This window comes from Bos javanicus, chromosome 10, assembly GCF_032452875.1.
Source record: "Bos javanicus breed banteng chromosome 10, ARS-OSU_banteng_1.0, whole genome shotgun sequence".
NCBI classification, from domain to species: Eukaryota; Metazoa; Chordata; class Mammalia; order Artiodactyla; family Bovidae; genus Bos; species Bos javanicus.
This window is the reverse complement of record NC_083877.1, coordinates 18,222,667-18,239,217: the sequence shown is the minus strand read 5'-3', so window position 1 is coordinate 18,239,217 and position 16,551 is coordinate 18,222,667. Positions and strand designations below refer to the sequence as shown.

The 16,551-nt window shown below is 44.2% G+C and overlaps 1 protein-coding gene across 2 annotated transcripts in view; it reads right to left on the bottom strand.

The window, feature by feature from the left end:
* THSD4 (thrombospondin type 1 domain containing 4) overlaps positions 1–16,551 on the bottom strand; it is a 675,283-nt gene that overhangs the window by 377,514 nt on the left and 281,218 nt on the right. For both annotated transcript variants that reach the window (XM_061430240.1, XM_061430239.1), the window contains exon 7: positions 1,722–1,858. In XM_061430240.1, coding sequence (XP_061286224.1) covers positions 1,722–1,858 — 137 coding nt within the window. The remainder of the gene's footprint in view (positions 1–1,721; positions 1,859–16,551) is intronic.

Below are 16,551 nucleotides of genomic sequence, written 5' to 3'. Positions count from 1 at the left end.
GCACAGAGAGCTCATGGAACTTGTGCAAGGTTACACAGTCAATGATAAAAGAAGTAGGATTTGAATCCAAGCAGTCTGACTTCAGAGGGCATGTTTTTAACCACTGCACTATAACACCTCCCAGCAGTGTGCACTTGTATTCAGGAAATTAAACAGTTGATTCGGGATCCGAAAGAAAAGCTAGGTTGCTATAAAGTGCATCATTTCAGGCTCAGTTAACATTTAGAAGCAGGGATTAGTTGAGTCGGAAATCATAAACTCTAATGGGGCTTCCTTCAGCATTATCTGAAGACAGTAAGGATAGAGGGGATGCATGAAACCCAGTGGTTTTTCCCAAAGGAGTCGAAATTGGGGCCAGATGGGTCTCAGCCTCCAGTGTGCTCCCCACCATATTCCTTGCCTCTTTTGAACCCCATCTCAAAGCTTTGTGGGTTTCTTGTCTGTCCAAAGGCAACTTCACATGCATTGAATATCAAACGACAGCTTTTTCCTTTCTTTATTCACAGTCTCAGACTATCCATGTTGTTGCTGTTTAGTTGCTGAGTCCTTTCTGACTCTCTGTGACCCCATGGACCATAGCCCACCAGGCTCCTCTGTGCATGGGATTTCCCAGGCAAGAATACTGGAGTAGGTTGCCATTTCCTTCTCTCAGGGATTTTCCCAACCTAAGTATCGAACCTGTGTCTCCTGCATTGCAGGCAAATTCTTTACCACTGAGCCACCTGAGAAGCCCCAGAATATTCATATTGCTTTGATAAATTATTTTGTATTCTATTTAAAACCTCATTAAGAAAAAGGCTGGAGGGGGAAGGAGGTGCTTATAAATCATACTTGAGTAGCTCTAATACTAAACAGTGCAGCAATTTACATGGAAAGTACAACAGGAACTTTTAGATGTGATAGCCAAAGAGCTCTTCCTTTGATGAAACTCAGTCCTGCCTGCAATTGAGTGTTAAGACAGAATCTTAGCCTGGGCTCCAAAAAGTCATTTACTTGCTAGAGTCAGACCACCACTCTTACATTTATAGATGAAAGGAGAGTGGACATCCAGGCCCCAATGAATATACTGTGGAACTGGTACTATCTCTCTGGGGCACCTGTTTTTAAGCAAATGGTGCTTTCTGTCAAAGGGTAGCATCCCACAAGGATTCTCTCCAGCCCAGAATGTTTTCAGAATGCAGGGTGGGGAGTTCTTGGAACAGACTTCAGAAGTCCAAGGAGGCTGAAAACTTCCTGTTGAAAGTACAACTTCGGCTATAAAGGCACTAGACCGCTTTCATTTGGAAGCCTGCCCCAGTTGGTGGGAGGCAAGATAAAATATGCCATGCCCTTAAAATGCCACCCTGATGACGCCAACCGCCTCTTGACTGATCCAGCAGTGCCCTTTTCATAACCTCATCTTCAGAGGTAAGGAAGAAGCTCCAGATCCAACAAGGAAAGATCACTGAGATTCTTACAACGCACATGATGTAAATGTAAATCACTTAATAACTGAAATGCCAGAGTGAGACTTGGCAACTCCCAAAGATCGAAAACTCAGAGCAGAACAAACCGCCCCATTTAATCCACTTCTCCCAGAGCTCACGGTTCAGAGTTGGGGGGTGGGTTGGAGCATAGGTGATGGGGAGGAAGCATGTCACAGCTTGGCAAACAGTGCAGTTGGCAGGCACAGATCAAACACCCCGAGACCCACTCCAGACACCCCAGTCCGGGGCACTTACCTTGCACTGCCCGGACACGCAGATGGCCGTACCATTCTGGTCACAGGGGGTACCATCAATGACCTTCTCAGCTTGCCGAACATAGAAGCGGTAGCCCATTGCCTGGCAGTTCAGCTCACACTTCCGATTGCCCTTGACTACCAAAAACAGCAACAAAAACCAATCGGCATCTTTTATCTTTCTGTATTTTTTTTATTAAGATAAAATTCACATAACATAAAATTAACCATTTTAACCAAAGCATGTATCTCAATGGCTTTTAGTATACTCACAATGTTTACAACCATTTCCACAAACTAACCTCAGAACATTTCCATCACCCCAGAAAGGAAACGCTGGACCTATCAGCTGTCACCCTGACCTCTCTCCTCCTCCCAAGACCTTGGCAGCCACCAAATCAATGTTCTTTCTCTGTGGATGTGCCTATTCTCGGTATCTCACAGTCACACACATTTAAGATGCATTAAAGCTATTAGATCTCTCCGTATTTGATGGGAGAGAGAAGAGGTTGCACCTTGATCTGCACACATGGTAGAGATTCGATGTTGAGTGAATACCATAAAGGGATTCTTAAAGAATCTCACAATACAAATAGGACTTCCCTTTTAGGCATCCTCCCATCTTTAACAGTCTCAATTATATCGTATAAATCAGTAATCACGGTGAGCACACAATGTTTGCGTTCTGCTTTTTATTACTTAAAATCTATGCAGTTATACCATTTTATGTTCTTTTAAACGGCCCAAGTTTCCTGTAATAATTCCTCCATTATGAGACATTTAAGTGGTTTGCCTGTCACCTTAGATTGAAGTCTAAAGTCCTCTCAAGAGCTGAACCTCACCTACCTTTATAGTCTCATTTCCTACTGTTCTATTTCCAACGAAGCATTTCCTCTGGGCAGCCGTTGATCACTGCTCTTCTGGCTTTGCCTATTTGACTAGCACCTGCTTCTACTTTGCTTTAGATCCCAGGTCACCCTCTCCGGGAAGCCCTCCATGGATCCTGATCTGCCCTCAAAGTCCATCTAGCACAGGCTGATCTGGTCTCCTCTACTATACGGTTCAACAAACATCATTTAAGGCATGGCTTTGAGGGATCGCAGAAATGTGTCTGTCTTTTTTAGTTGATTTATTGTTGGCTGCACAGTGTCTCTGTTGCTGTGTGAGGGCTTTCTCTAGCTGCAGTAAGCAGGGGTTACTCTTCCTTACGGTGCATGGGCTTCTCATTGCGGTGGCTTCTCTTGTTGCAAAGCATGGGATGTAGGGTGTGCGAGCTTCAGTAGTTATAGCACATGGGCTCAGTAGTTGTGGCTCTTAGGCTCTAGAGGGCAGGCCCAGTACTTGTGGTGCATGGGCTTAGCTGCTGCATCTGGGATCTTCCCAGAGCAGGGATCGAACCCATGTCCTCTGTATTGGCAGGTGAATTCTTAACCATTGGGCCACCAGGGAAGTCTGAGATGTGTCTGTCTTACTCACTTTTGTATCTCCAGCACCCAGAAGAGAGCTCGGGCATAGGACAAATGCTCAACAAATAACTGAAGAATAAAGGGAAGGGTGTGTGCTCAGTTGTTCAGTTGTGTCCAACTCTTTCGACCCCATGGACTGCAGCTCGCCAGACTCCTCTGTACATAGGATTTTCCAGGAAAGAATACTGGAGCGGGGTGCCATTGCCTTCTCCAGGGGATCTTCCCAGCCGAGGGTTCGAACCTGGGTCTCCTGAATTGCAGGCAGTCTCCTGCATTGTAGGTGGATTTTTTACTGACTGAGCCACCAAGGAAGCCCCAAAGAGAGGGACAGAGAAAATAAATATTGGCCTTTGGAGGTGTTTTAATTTTCGTTTTTCTCTCCTCTCTCCCTACTAGATAGACCCCCCTACCTCAGAGTCTTTCTTTATATTTCTGTTACCTCACACAGAGCCTGCTGCTCAATAAATACTAAATCAATTACTGCTATGACTAATATTTTCAGAGCAATCTAGTTGCCTCCAAAATAAGAATGAGAAAAATGTTCAGGCGAGATATATTTCCATATCCAAGGGAGAAAGACATGCCAAGTACACACTGATTTTGCTTCACTGTTTTTGGAGACGAGACTAATGCTATGCTCAGCCATAGACAGCATGTTCCAGGGTCATGTCTTTGTCTGAAAATCTGATTACTGCATTGGATAATACTGACTTTTTCCTACACAACACAATACATCATATTTTCCCCACTGTGGCTGCCTGACTGTCATAGCAATGAACTTCCTTCTACTCCAAAGCCATTGAAAACCGCTAACAGGAAATCGCAGGCAACCTGTGGGACCACATGGATTAGGGAAGATTGAATCTTCTGTGTGCTCTGAGCTCTATCGGAGAAGTCAAGAGACTTGATTTCCTACCCTAGCTGCCCAAAAGCTATGAAGTGATATTGGCAAAGTCAAAGATTACCAAAGACGGAAGCACTATGGGGATTATCTGAAACCAAACTGTCATTTTGTAGATGAAACACACACACACACACCAGGTCCAGGAAAGGAAGTGACAAGCTGGAGGGAAAACCATTCTCCTACAACCTGCATTCTTGTGTCATCTATCTATCCAGACCCCATTTCCTCTCTCCCAGCTCCTTACGTACTGAAGCTATAGCAGGAACTATCCAAGTGCATTGCATTTTGATGTAATAAAAGTGTTTATAAAGCAGCCTCACAGAGGGCAAGGGTTTTGAGTTCTGATTTCTCTGGGCTTCCTCCCAATTACTTCTATCCTTAGGAATAGTATCAGCAGCAGCCACAAGTTTATTCCTCAATATTGCAGCCATACTACAGAAGAACTTTCTGAGAACAACAGCAACAAAATGATGATTAATCAGGAGACAATGACAGCAAGTGGGCTACATGGAAATAACCCAGAGGAATGACTGGGTTTCTTCTACCTGTGGCCCAAACCAGCTGGGTCTACCCCTCTGCTTATGTGGCTTAGGCAATGTCCCTGCCTCTCAGACTTGCAACAAGGAAAAAGGAGATCCTAGGAGACAATTGAAACCTGGAGACAAGTGACTACTTAAAAACTGCCCAGAATCCTGCTGCCTTAGCAATATTCCATGTAGAGCTTCTCATAAAATTACATAAGCCCTGGACTTCCCTGGTCCAGTGGTTAAAAATCCACCTGTCAATGCAGGGGACATGGGTTCAGTCCCTGGTCCAGAAAGATCTCACATGTCACGAGGCAACTAAGCCCTTGCACCACAACTACGGAGCCCGCACTCTGGGGCCCACAGGCCACAGCTACGGGAGCCCACGTGTCCTAGAGCCTGTGTTCCAAACTGGAAAGTAGCCCCCACGCACTGTAACTAGAGAAAGCCCGCACACAGCAGTGAAGACCCTGCACAGCCAAAAGTCAACAAATATGTTTTTTAATTACATAACCACTGACTTCTCCAGACCCTGCCCATACTCCCCAACCACTTTAAAATGCCACATAAAAATACATTTGCAGGACTTCAGTTTGCATATCTATGTGCAAAAAAATGAAGCTGGATCCCTATCATACATCATGTATAAAAATTAACTCAAAATGGACCATCAACCTTAATGTAGAAGCTAAAACTATTAAAAAAATCTTAGAAGGAAACATAGGCATAAATCTTCATGATCTTGGATTATGAAGATCTTCCACTTATTAAAAATCTAAGCACACGAAACGATGTTCAATATCATTAGCCATTAGGGAAATACAAAGTGAAACCACAATGAGATACCACTTCACACATAGGAGGATGGTTGAAAAAAGAATAAGATGATAAGAAACACTGGCAAGGATGTAGAGAAATCAGGACCCTCTTACAATGCTGACAGGACTATAAAATGGAACAGTTTTCTTGGAATACCTTTGGCAGTTCATCAGAATGTTGATTTACCATATGACCCAGCAATTTCACTTCTAAGTGTCTAACAATGAGAAATGAAATCACACATCTTCACGAAAACTTGTACATGAAAATTCACAGAAGTATTCTTCATAATAGCTAAACGGTGGAAACAGTCCAAATGTCCTTCCAGTGGTAAATGGATAAAGAAAATGTGGTGTATCCGTACAGAAAATATTTGACAATAGATGGGAATGAAGTAGCACACATGGACATGCTACAACATGTAAACAATGAAAACATTACGCTCAGTGGAAACAGTCAATCACAAAAAGCATATACTGCACAATTCCATTTATATCTAATATTCAGAATAGGCAAAGGTACAGAGGTAGGAAGTAGATTAGTGGGTTCCAGGGACTGGAGGGAGGACAGAATGTGGAGCAACTATTAATGGATATGGACTTTCTTCTTGGGCAATGAAAATGTCCTGAAATTATATTGAGGTGATGATAGCATGACTCCAAACATACTAAACACCAGTAACTTGTACTATTTAAATTGGTGACTTTTAAGGTATGTGAGTTTTATCTCAATAGAACTGTTATTTTTTTTTTTTTTAAGAGAAGTGGCAGCAGTTAGCTCCCTAGATCCCCAAGTGAAAGTCACTCAGTCGTGTCCAACTCTTTGTGACCTCATGGTCTATACAGTCCATGGAATTCTCCGGACCAGAATATTGGAGTGGGTAGCCTTTCCCTTCTCCAGGAGCTCTTCCCAACCCAGGGATTGAACCCAGGTCTCCCATATTGCAGACAGATTCTTTACCAACTCCCCAAGAAATCATCACATAAATATCCGGAAAATTTCTTGATTGAAGGAGTCCACCAAGTACCTGGACAAGGGTGCAAGGGGTGCCCAGATTATCTACTGCTACCATCCCAATCCAAGTGAGGGTTCCCCCAGCAGATGGGAGTGCTGCCAGCTGGTAGCTCACAGCTGTGTTTTTCTGGAACTCACCCCTAGCCTAAGGAAGCCGCCTCACCAACCTTCTTCCCCGGGATAGCCCCTGTCCAGTGATCCATCTGTGTGGTTGGACAATGGCCCATTCCGTCTCAATGTGGGGTAACTCTATAGGGCTAACCCAGCTCAGAGTTGTTCAACCTGCATCCTGTACCCCTCACAAGAGTTATTCCTGAATCACTCCCTAAAAACCACTGGGCACAAATCTCTACCTGGAGATCGACAGTCAGGAGCGCTGACCTATTACACTATGTGGCTCAGCTGTGAAGAGCATGCACACAGTTATACTGGAAGCACTGGTTATTAGTCTAACAGAATTACCACCTAATTCCATCAAGAGTATGTGGGATGGGAAGTGTGTATATGTGGTGAGGTGGAGGGTGAGGACAATGAAAGAGGGCTACAATCCTCACCTTCAACAGAAAATCCTGAAACTGAAAAATCCAGAAGTAACAATGTAAACATTATTCAGAGATAAGAAAGTAAATACCAAAAGAACAATTAAAATTGTTGAGGAGGAAAGAATAGTAGGGGATGGGCCAAGTGTGTAGAATTATTTGACTCTCTAAGATACATGCATGCAGATTAACTCAGATTAAACAATAAAATTAATTTTATAAAGAATGTGAAAATGAATTCCAACAATTTGGGTTGTGAGAAGTGGAACTCTGTGCAGTTTTATCAGTGGTAAGTCTCTTTCATCTCTATTCAAAATTAGCACAAAACTGTAAAACTCCTTGCTGTCTTTTCAGGAACTCAGCATAAGTGGGAGAGCAAAATGTTGCTTTCTAAGAAAGCAACATGCTGTGGAAGGTTCTAGATTTCATCCAACTTTGCTACTACCAAGGTTAGCCTTAGCTTGGAGGGAATAAGTAAGAGGGAGACTCCTCAAAGTGGCAGGAAATGAGGTTCAAACTTTGCAGACAAATGCACATTCCCTGGCCATCCCTTAAAGTAGAGAGAAAATTTCAGGTAAAAAGAGGAGAGATATTCTGTGAATAAATACATGAGGCTATTCCTGGAGAATGGATAACATCTGTGCTTAGTTTTGGATCCATTCAAACTTTACCAGTTCACTCCAAGTTTAACACCGAAGCCCTCATTTCCCAGGCTCAAGTTCCCTTTTTCTGGGTAGAATATACGATATCCCTGTTCAAGAAAAGCAGCCTCGTAAACGCAGCTCGTAAAACTCAGACGTGGCAGGGTGCTTACCCAACACATGCTGATGAGTGAAGTGTAAACGAATTAGAAACATGTGGATGCAATGTCTTAACTGTATATGCGAGGTTTAAATAAAATAAAAAGGGGTTTGCCCAAAGCCCTAGCAGTGGGCACGGAGTTTGTAGCATTTGGTTGGGGTGGAATAATCCAGGGACAGACAGAGCCAGAGTCAAAGCCACACAGCCACGCCAGGTTTGACCTCTGTCGACTACATTATCTGTGTGCTATTCCCCCTGTTTATGACACTGGATCTTCTAATTCTGCACTAGACACAGATGATTACTATTTAAACTGCTTTCCCCCAGACTATATTTTCCAGGACAAAGTTATGGAAAATAAGATGAGGAGAATGCTTCTAAGAGCCCAGACTCTTCTCTGGAACTAGAAAACTGTTCTGAAAAAGAAGAGAAGAGGGGCGAGACTGTCGAATTCTTAGCTTTTTGCTCTTCTGAAAAGGAAATTGTTTGGGGTGCATTCCAGTATAAAAACTTAAATGCGAAAGCATATGGCTCATCAATTATGTAATATCCCTAACCTTCTATCCCACACTGTGACTATGTAACTAAAACTTAGAACTTCACAAGCGGTACCCTGGTGAATCTTATTCAATTGTTAGTCTCTATAGGCTTGGAGATCTGGATTAGAAACAGTACACAAAATGTGTTTCTTAAGTCCTGAAAATTCACTGGCTTGATGTTCCAGAGATGTTAAATTCCTCTTTAGCACTGCTCAGACTTACATGTATTTCTAGTAGGTAACACTTTAGTGAGGTGGTTCTCAAACTTAACTATATTCAGAATCACCTTGAAGTCATGTTAAACACAGATTGGTGGATGCCACCCCTAGAGTTTCTGATTCATTAGGTCTAAAGTGGAGCCCCAGAATCTGTTTTTCTTTCTTTTTTAAAAATTAATTAATTTATTTTTGGCTCTGCTGGGTTTATGTTGCTGCATGTAGGCTTTCTCTCGTTGTAGTGATGGGGGGCTACTCTGTAGTTGTGATGTGTGGGTTTCTTATTGTCGTGGCTTCTCTTATTGCAGAGCGTGGGCTCTAGAGCTCCCAGGCTTTAATAGTTGCATCGAGTGTCTTCAGTAGTTGAGGCTCGCACGCTCCAGACCACAGGCTCAGTAGTTGTGGTACACCAGCTTAGTCGCCCCATGGCATGTGGAATTTGCCCTAGAAATCGAACTAGGAATCAAACCTGTGTCCCTTACATTGGTAGGTGTATTCTTAACCACTGGACCACTGGGGAAGTCTGAGAGTCTGCATTTCTAAGAGGCTCCCAGGTGATGCCAATGCTGCTAGTCCAGGAACCACACTTTGAGAACCATGGCATCCCGCTCCAGCACTCTTGCCTGGAAAATCCCATGGGTGGAGGAGCCTGGTGGGCTGCAGTCCATGGGGTCGCGAAGAGTCGGACACGACTGAGTGACTTCACTTTCACTTTTCACTTTCATGCATTGGAGAAGGAAATGGCAACCCACTCCAGTGTTCTTGCCTGGAGAATCCCAGGGATGGGGGAGCCTGGTGGGCTGCCGTCTATGGGGTCGCACAGAGTTGGACACAACTGAAGCGACTTACCAGTTCTAACTGGTGCTACTGAACCCAGAGAGGGAAAGGAGAGCTACTCAGAAACCAGACCACTAGTTATCACCCTGGGAATGCATTGCCAAAGTGGACACACAAAATGATGCTCAAAATCAAAGGTTTTATACATGCGAGCCAGCCAGTTGAGACTGCAATTAAGAGGTCATGCAAGGATGACATTCCCTTCTGAGCTGGCAGGTACAGTCCACACTGTGCAGGAAACAAAGAGGGAAAAGGAAGTTCTCTTTTTTAGCACCTGCATTGCCATCTGGCTGCCTAACCTCTTCCTGCCTTCCACAATTTTTACTCGACATTTGTTGTTTTTAAGTCACTAAGTGGTGTCTGTGTCTTTGCGACCCATGGACGGCAGCACGCCAGGCTTTCCTGTCCTTCACTACCTCCCTGAGTTTGCTCAAAACCATGTCCACTGAGTCAGTGATGCATCCAACCATTGCATCCTCTGTCTCCCCTTTCTCCTCCCGCCCTCAGTCTTTCCCAGCATCAGGGTCTTTTCCAATGAGTTGGCTCTTCTCATCAGGGGGCGAAAGTATTGGAGCTTCAGCTTCAGTCTCAGTTCTTCCAATGGATATTCAGGGTTGATTTCCTCTAGGATTGACTGGTTTGATCTCCTTGCTGTCCAAGGGACTCTCTAGAGTCTTCTCCAGCTCCACAGTATCTATTGTTTACTGAGTACCTACTATGTGCCAGACCCTTCATATACATCAACTCGGCTAATCCTCACCTCTGGAGGATGAGGACACTGAGGCTCAGGCAAGCTGAGTGACTTGCATATCACTCACTTGAACCACACAGGGCCCATTCAAAGGGTGAAGAGACATCCTCCATGGTGGAGGTAGAGAACGAAGGGGGATGAGCTGAGAGGAGGCTGCAGAAGACGGCTGGCAGCCCACGGTGTACAAGATCATCATTGCTGTAGAAACAATGAACACACTTGTCTCGAGTTCCACGAAGCAGCACGGCTGGCACTTCTTGTACTTTACTGGATAGCAGAACATGGCACAGCAGAAGCTTCCCATTTGGAGAAAGTTCCCAGACACATCATTTCACGGGAATTGGTTAAGCCAACTTTGTCCAAGTTACCCAACCTTTTTCTGAAATGTGTTCTCTTTTAGTCTCATGTAGATCCAAAGCCAGAAAAAGTGACTGAAAACAAATACTGTGACGGAAAAAACACCATGCTTCTCAAAACTCTTCAAGCAGTGTGACATGTAGTGTTACATCTTAGAATGTTACATTTAATAATAAAAAAAAAGTGTGAAAGGGGTTCTGTCCATAGAAAGCCAGTTTGGCCAACTGTCAGGAAAGCAGCTTGACAGCATCAATAGAAGTGGGAGGTCATAACCAGTTTCTTAGGGGAAAATATAGATCTAATTTGATGGATGTGGATATTATTAATAAGATACAGTATATATTCATATCCTCCAGAAAAACGATGTGGCTGGAGTTCTTCTTGTTAAGGACTGAGGCTGTCAAGAGTTCTGAAAAAGAAGCTGGAGAAGGGAACTTTGGTACAAACTGTCATGCATGTAAAAGCCTTAAAGGCTCAAGAAACTCAGAGAGAGAGGAAATGGTACCACCTGTGCAGGCCTCACCCAGAGGAGGGCAGCTTGACCTCCTACCACCTGCCATTATCATAGTAAAAATTAGATATATGTATATATGTGTGTGTGTGTATGTGTGTGTTTGCATGTGTGTAGTATGTATATATGTTGTATGTGTCTGGGTGTATGAATGCATGTATGCATATATTCAGGCTCCCTGGGTGGCTCTGTGGTAAAGAATTCGCCTGCCAATGCAGGAGATGCGGGTTCAATCCCTGGGTCAGGAAGATCCCCTAGAGGAGGAAATGGCTACCCAATCAGGACACTTGCCTGGGAAATCCCCACAGAGAAATCTGGCTGCTATAGTCCATGGACTTGCAAAGAGTCAGAGAAGACTGAGCAATTGAGCACACAAACACACACACATATATTCATGTGTACATGTGTATTCATTACACATATATAGCTGACCATTGGAGAATACCCTGATGCTGGGAAAGACTGAGGGCAGGCGGAGAAGAGGGCAGCAGAGGATGGGATGTTTGGATAGCACCACCAACTCAATGGACACGAGTTTGAGCAAACTCCAGGAGATAGTGCAGGAGAGGGAAGCTTGGCATGCTGTAATATATGGAGCCACAAAGAGTCAGACGTGACTTAGTCATGTTGTTGTGACTTAGTCATGTTGTTGTTTAATAACAATAATTTGTGTACTTATTTACGCGTGTGTATTTTGTGCCACTGCAGGAGACATAAGAGACAGAGGTTCAATCCCTGGGTTGGGAAGAGCCCCTGGAGGAGGCCGTGGCCACCCATTGTAAAATTCTTGCCTGGAGAATCCCATGGACAGAGGAGCATGGTAGGCAACAGTTCATAGGGACTTAAAGAGTTGGACACTATTGAAGCAACTTAGCATGCAGACATTACATAGTATGTGTGTAAGTGTGTAGATGAGTATATGTAAATAGGTATCTGTTCATGTATATATGTGCATAGTAAGCATGCAAGTACTGGGTTGGCCAAAAAGTTCTTTTGGGTTTTCCACATTACAGAAAAAGCTGAAAAAAACTTTTGGCCAACCCTGTATCTTTTAGAGTCTGTTCCACAATGATAAGAACACAATATGAGCTGGTCTATAAGGTGGTAAAACTTATGGCATGAATGTGTGGGCAGATACAGCAAATCCACATTCCTGAAAACGAAGCAGTGGTTCTAATGATGGCTCTCTCTTTTAAACATTTAATAGCAGACATGGTAAGACACTAGAAAAAAAGATTTCAGGAGAAAGAAAGTTTTCATGGCTTCAGGGAAAGGATTTTTTAATATGACAAATTCTCAGAATTCAGGGGAAAACTTCAAGGAGCCCCAGCTAAGCTCAGACTCAGCTCTCCCTTCTGGGTCTTAATAAAACCCACTGAAGAATGACTGTCATCCTGTTACCACTGTTCTTGTAGCCACCCCCTCAGAATATCTACATCCAGCCCCAAAGATGGGGTTCAAGGACATGTTTTTCTACAAGTGGATCTTTCACTAACCATAGCCACTCAATTGCTCTCTTCACTGTTCTGGAAATACACCATGGGCATTCACACCTCTGTACCTCAATTTTTTGTTCATCTAACCAGAATACTCTGGACATTCCAATCTACATACACAAACCCTACCTCCAGCATATGACTATAAAATACACAAACATAATAGTTGTGAAAGCAGTCTCCAGGGAACATGGAATAGGATGGACTCTGTCTAGGGAATCAGGAAAGGCTTTACCGAGGAAGTTACTTTTGAACTGAAATCTGAAGAATGAATTAGTTTTATGAGAGAGGGGATGGAGAGGAAGCCGTCTCAAGCAGTGGGTATCAGCCTGTGCAAAGGCCCTGTGGCATGAGGAGTGGAAAGAAGACCAGTGTGGCTGGAGACATAGTCTGGAGAGGAGAGAGGCTGGAGAGGTGACCCTTCTTTAAGCCCACAGTTCTCATGATCTCTCTGGATCAGGGTTGCCAGATAAAGTGCAGAATGCCCAGTTGAAACTTTCAGATGCACAGTACATACTGTATAGGACATACTCATGCTAATACTTACATTAAAAAGTTATTTGTTTCTTTGAAACTCTTATTTAACTGACAATCCTTATTTTTATTTGCTAGCAATCCTACTCTGAATGGGGCTTTCCTGGTGACTTAGTGGTAAAGAATCCGCCTGTAATGCAGGAGACCCAGAACACATGGGTTCGATCCCAGGGTCAGGAAGATCCCCTGGATGAGGGCACGGCAACCCACTCCAGTGTTCTTGCCTGAAGAACCCCATGGACAGAGGAGCCTGGTGGGCTGCAGTCCACGGGGTTGGAAAGAGTTGACACAACTGAAGCAACTGAGAACGCATGCTACTCTGAATTGTACAACCAAAGGACTAAGTTTTCTACATAACTCATTTGTATTCTTTACCACAACAGGTCTTTTTTTTTTTAAGCTGGCTTCATGTCTTTCCAGCTCTCATGACCCCAGTCAGAGAACCTCAGAGCAAGAAGAGTCCTAGAAATCAGCTGGTCTGACCTTCTAGCTCCACAGACAAGAACAGGAGGCTTAGAAAGGCTCCAGGGCTGCTCAAGGTCGCAGATAAAGACCCCACTGAGGCTTCTTTCATGCCCTCCTGCTGTGCCTAGGACAGTGCTGAGCACATTAAAAAAGAGCCTAATCAATTGCTCCAATGAATTAACAAGCTCATTTACATGCCTCTGGACAGAGGGGGATGAATAGATATAATCCCAGACAGTCAGGAGCTTTCCAAACAAAATAGACAGCCAGCCAGACAGAGCAGAGGCCACTCGCACATGCACAAACACAGGCAGGAACACAAAGGACCCCAGCCAGTGGCTGCTTTGAACAGCTAGACTCCTGCCTTTTCTCGGAGACTCTACAAGAGCCAGGGACCCAGACGGCTCTCCTCCTTGCTGGCTTGGTAAATTTACTCTATGGTAGCCCATAGAACTGACATGGCAAGTGTAGAAAAGGATCCTTTTCTCCCTAAGACAGGAACTGTGACACTTAAGGGACACATCAGCCAGCGACGTTTGTCCCTTTCGGGTCTGGTTATTTGCTAAGAGACTTTTTTCAGGCCCTCTCTGTACGCAGAACACGTTGCATCCAAATACGCACAACCACCCGGAGAAAAAGGCAGGGGTGGGACCTCCGCCACTATTTACCAAACGAATGCAGCCCTCCACATTCAAGCGGACTGAATGCAGGGGGATTATCCCTCTGAGTAAGCTTGGCTTTCATTCCTCCATGGGACTTGAAAAGACGTCAATCCATTCCCATCACAATCAAATGCAAGCATTTCACTTGCCCGAAGACAAACAAGGATTTGGACAAATGAGAAATGGAGGCTCCCTTGTGGAGGCATGAAAAGGGAATTCAGCAGCCCCGACTCCCTCTCAAAGAAAGCACCGGGAAGGATGTTCTGGCTGTGGCCACACAAAGCGTGGCATGAGCTCATCACGCCAGAACCTAATTGAAACTTCAGGCTGAAACAGTGTTTTGTGATATTTGGGGAAAGGATGGGCAAAGACAAAAAAGAAAAACAAAGGATGTGTACAGAAGAGGCATGAAAAGCAGCCCACTTCTTGACTGTTGGGACGATTTGGACGGTGGCCATTGAGTTAAATGAGGTGCAGCCTTCCTTTCAATCTCAGACCTAAAGCCCTTTTGCAGAACTAGCTGCTGCCAGCATGATGGCTCCCTAGCCAAGGCCTTCAGGGCCCATTAGGACCTTCAAAATGCAATTGCATTTAAAGAAACACCGTAGAAAAGATTCTGGTTAGACCTTTAGACAAACCACCTAGTGCTCGAGAATCCACTGAAAGGCACAAAGGGAAACGGGAAGGGGCGTGGTTTCTGTACGTCCTTCTCTCGGTTTGCATGGGAGTTCTGCCACTTACCAAGCTTGTGTCATGAACCTAATTATGTCTATGAACCTTGTTTTCCTCATTTGTTAAAATGGGTATGCTAATGCTTATCTCACAGTCTTGTCTGAGAATTAAGTAGGAGAATGCTCGTAAAAGCACAGGTGCAAATATATGATCACTTCCTTTCTTCTCCCCTGAAACTAGATGCCCAAGGAAGTGATGAAGTCTGCTTCTGGAAGCTTTATTAAGAACTGCAGACATGGAAATATTTGACTTGATAGAAATGTGGCAACCCTTGGCAGTAAAAAGATGGGCTAGGAGGTAGTCCCTGCTAGTTTCAAGGCTTTATTAAAAGTATTTCCTTGCCGGTAGGTAGGTAATTGATGTTAGTCTGTCCCCAAAGCTCGGCAGAGCTGTCTGTTCTTTTAATTTTCTTTGATAATTGCCCAAGCAGTGAGGTCAAGTTAAAATATGTCCTGGAAGAGGAGTAGGGAGAATGGTTCCATGGTGTTTTGGCTGCACTTCAGGACTCCAGCTGCTCAGTAGCCAAACCTTGGGAACACTGTTTAAGATCTCATTATTCTATTTTCTTTCTCCTTTATGGTTCTTGCAAATAGCCACCTGCAAGTTTCATTTTGTTATTAGGTCTGTATAGAAAGATCGTTTTCATCCTCCTTTTTCTGGGAGTCTCCTGTGTTCTGAAAGTCCATCAGTTGCAGTTCAACCCCCAGCTACTGACAAACACAGGTCTTAGTGAGGAACTTGCTATTATCTTCCTTCAGTAGAAGTTTCCATTGACAGGCATACTCTGTGTGTGTGTTAGTTGCTCAGTCGTGTCCAACTCTTTGTGATCCCATGGACTGTAGCCCACCAGGCTCCTCTGTCCATGGAATTCTCCAGGCAAGAATACTGAAGTGGGTTGTCATGCCCTTCTCCAGGGGATCTTCCCAACCCAGGGATCGAACCCAGGTCTCCCTCATTGCGGGCAGATTCTTTACCGTCTGAGCCACCAGGGAAGCCCAAGCATACTTTCTCTACCTCAGTGGAAAATGGGTGACAGATAGGGATGTCTGGAAAGAAGGTACCTCTCCCCAGACTCCCAACAGTACATAGTCACAATCAGTCTACCTTTGTGAGGATATTGGCTCTTCCTAGATTCAGTCCCCTACTTTACTTCGACAATGTAGCTGTAGCCTGATGCTCTGAATTCCTCTGAATAGATTTATTTCTATTTTATTTTTAAGTCTTTATTTAATTTTTCACAATATTGCTTCTGTTTTATGCTTTGGATTTTTGCCCACAAGGCATGTGTGATCTTTGTTCCTTGACCATGGACTGAACATACACCCTGGCACTGGAAAACAAAGTCTTAGGCACTGGAGTGCCAAGGTAGTCCCCCTTTGGATAGATTTAGCCAGCCATAATTACCTTAAAAATTGGGCAAGGTGAGGTTGGGGGGGAGCCAGGAAAAAAGAGAATTCTCTTTAAATGCCCAATAGGTTTGAGACAAAAGGATGTAACCTTTTTGACTGAGTAATACAGACTATGGGACTTCTCTAGTGGCTCAGTGGTAAAAAAGCCACCTGCAGTGAAGGAGCTGCAGGAGACTAGGGGTCAATCCTTGGGTCAGGAAGATTCCTGGAGGAGGAGATGGCAGCCCACTCCAGTATTCTTGCCTGGAAAATCCCG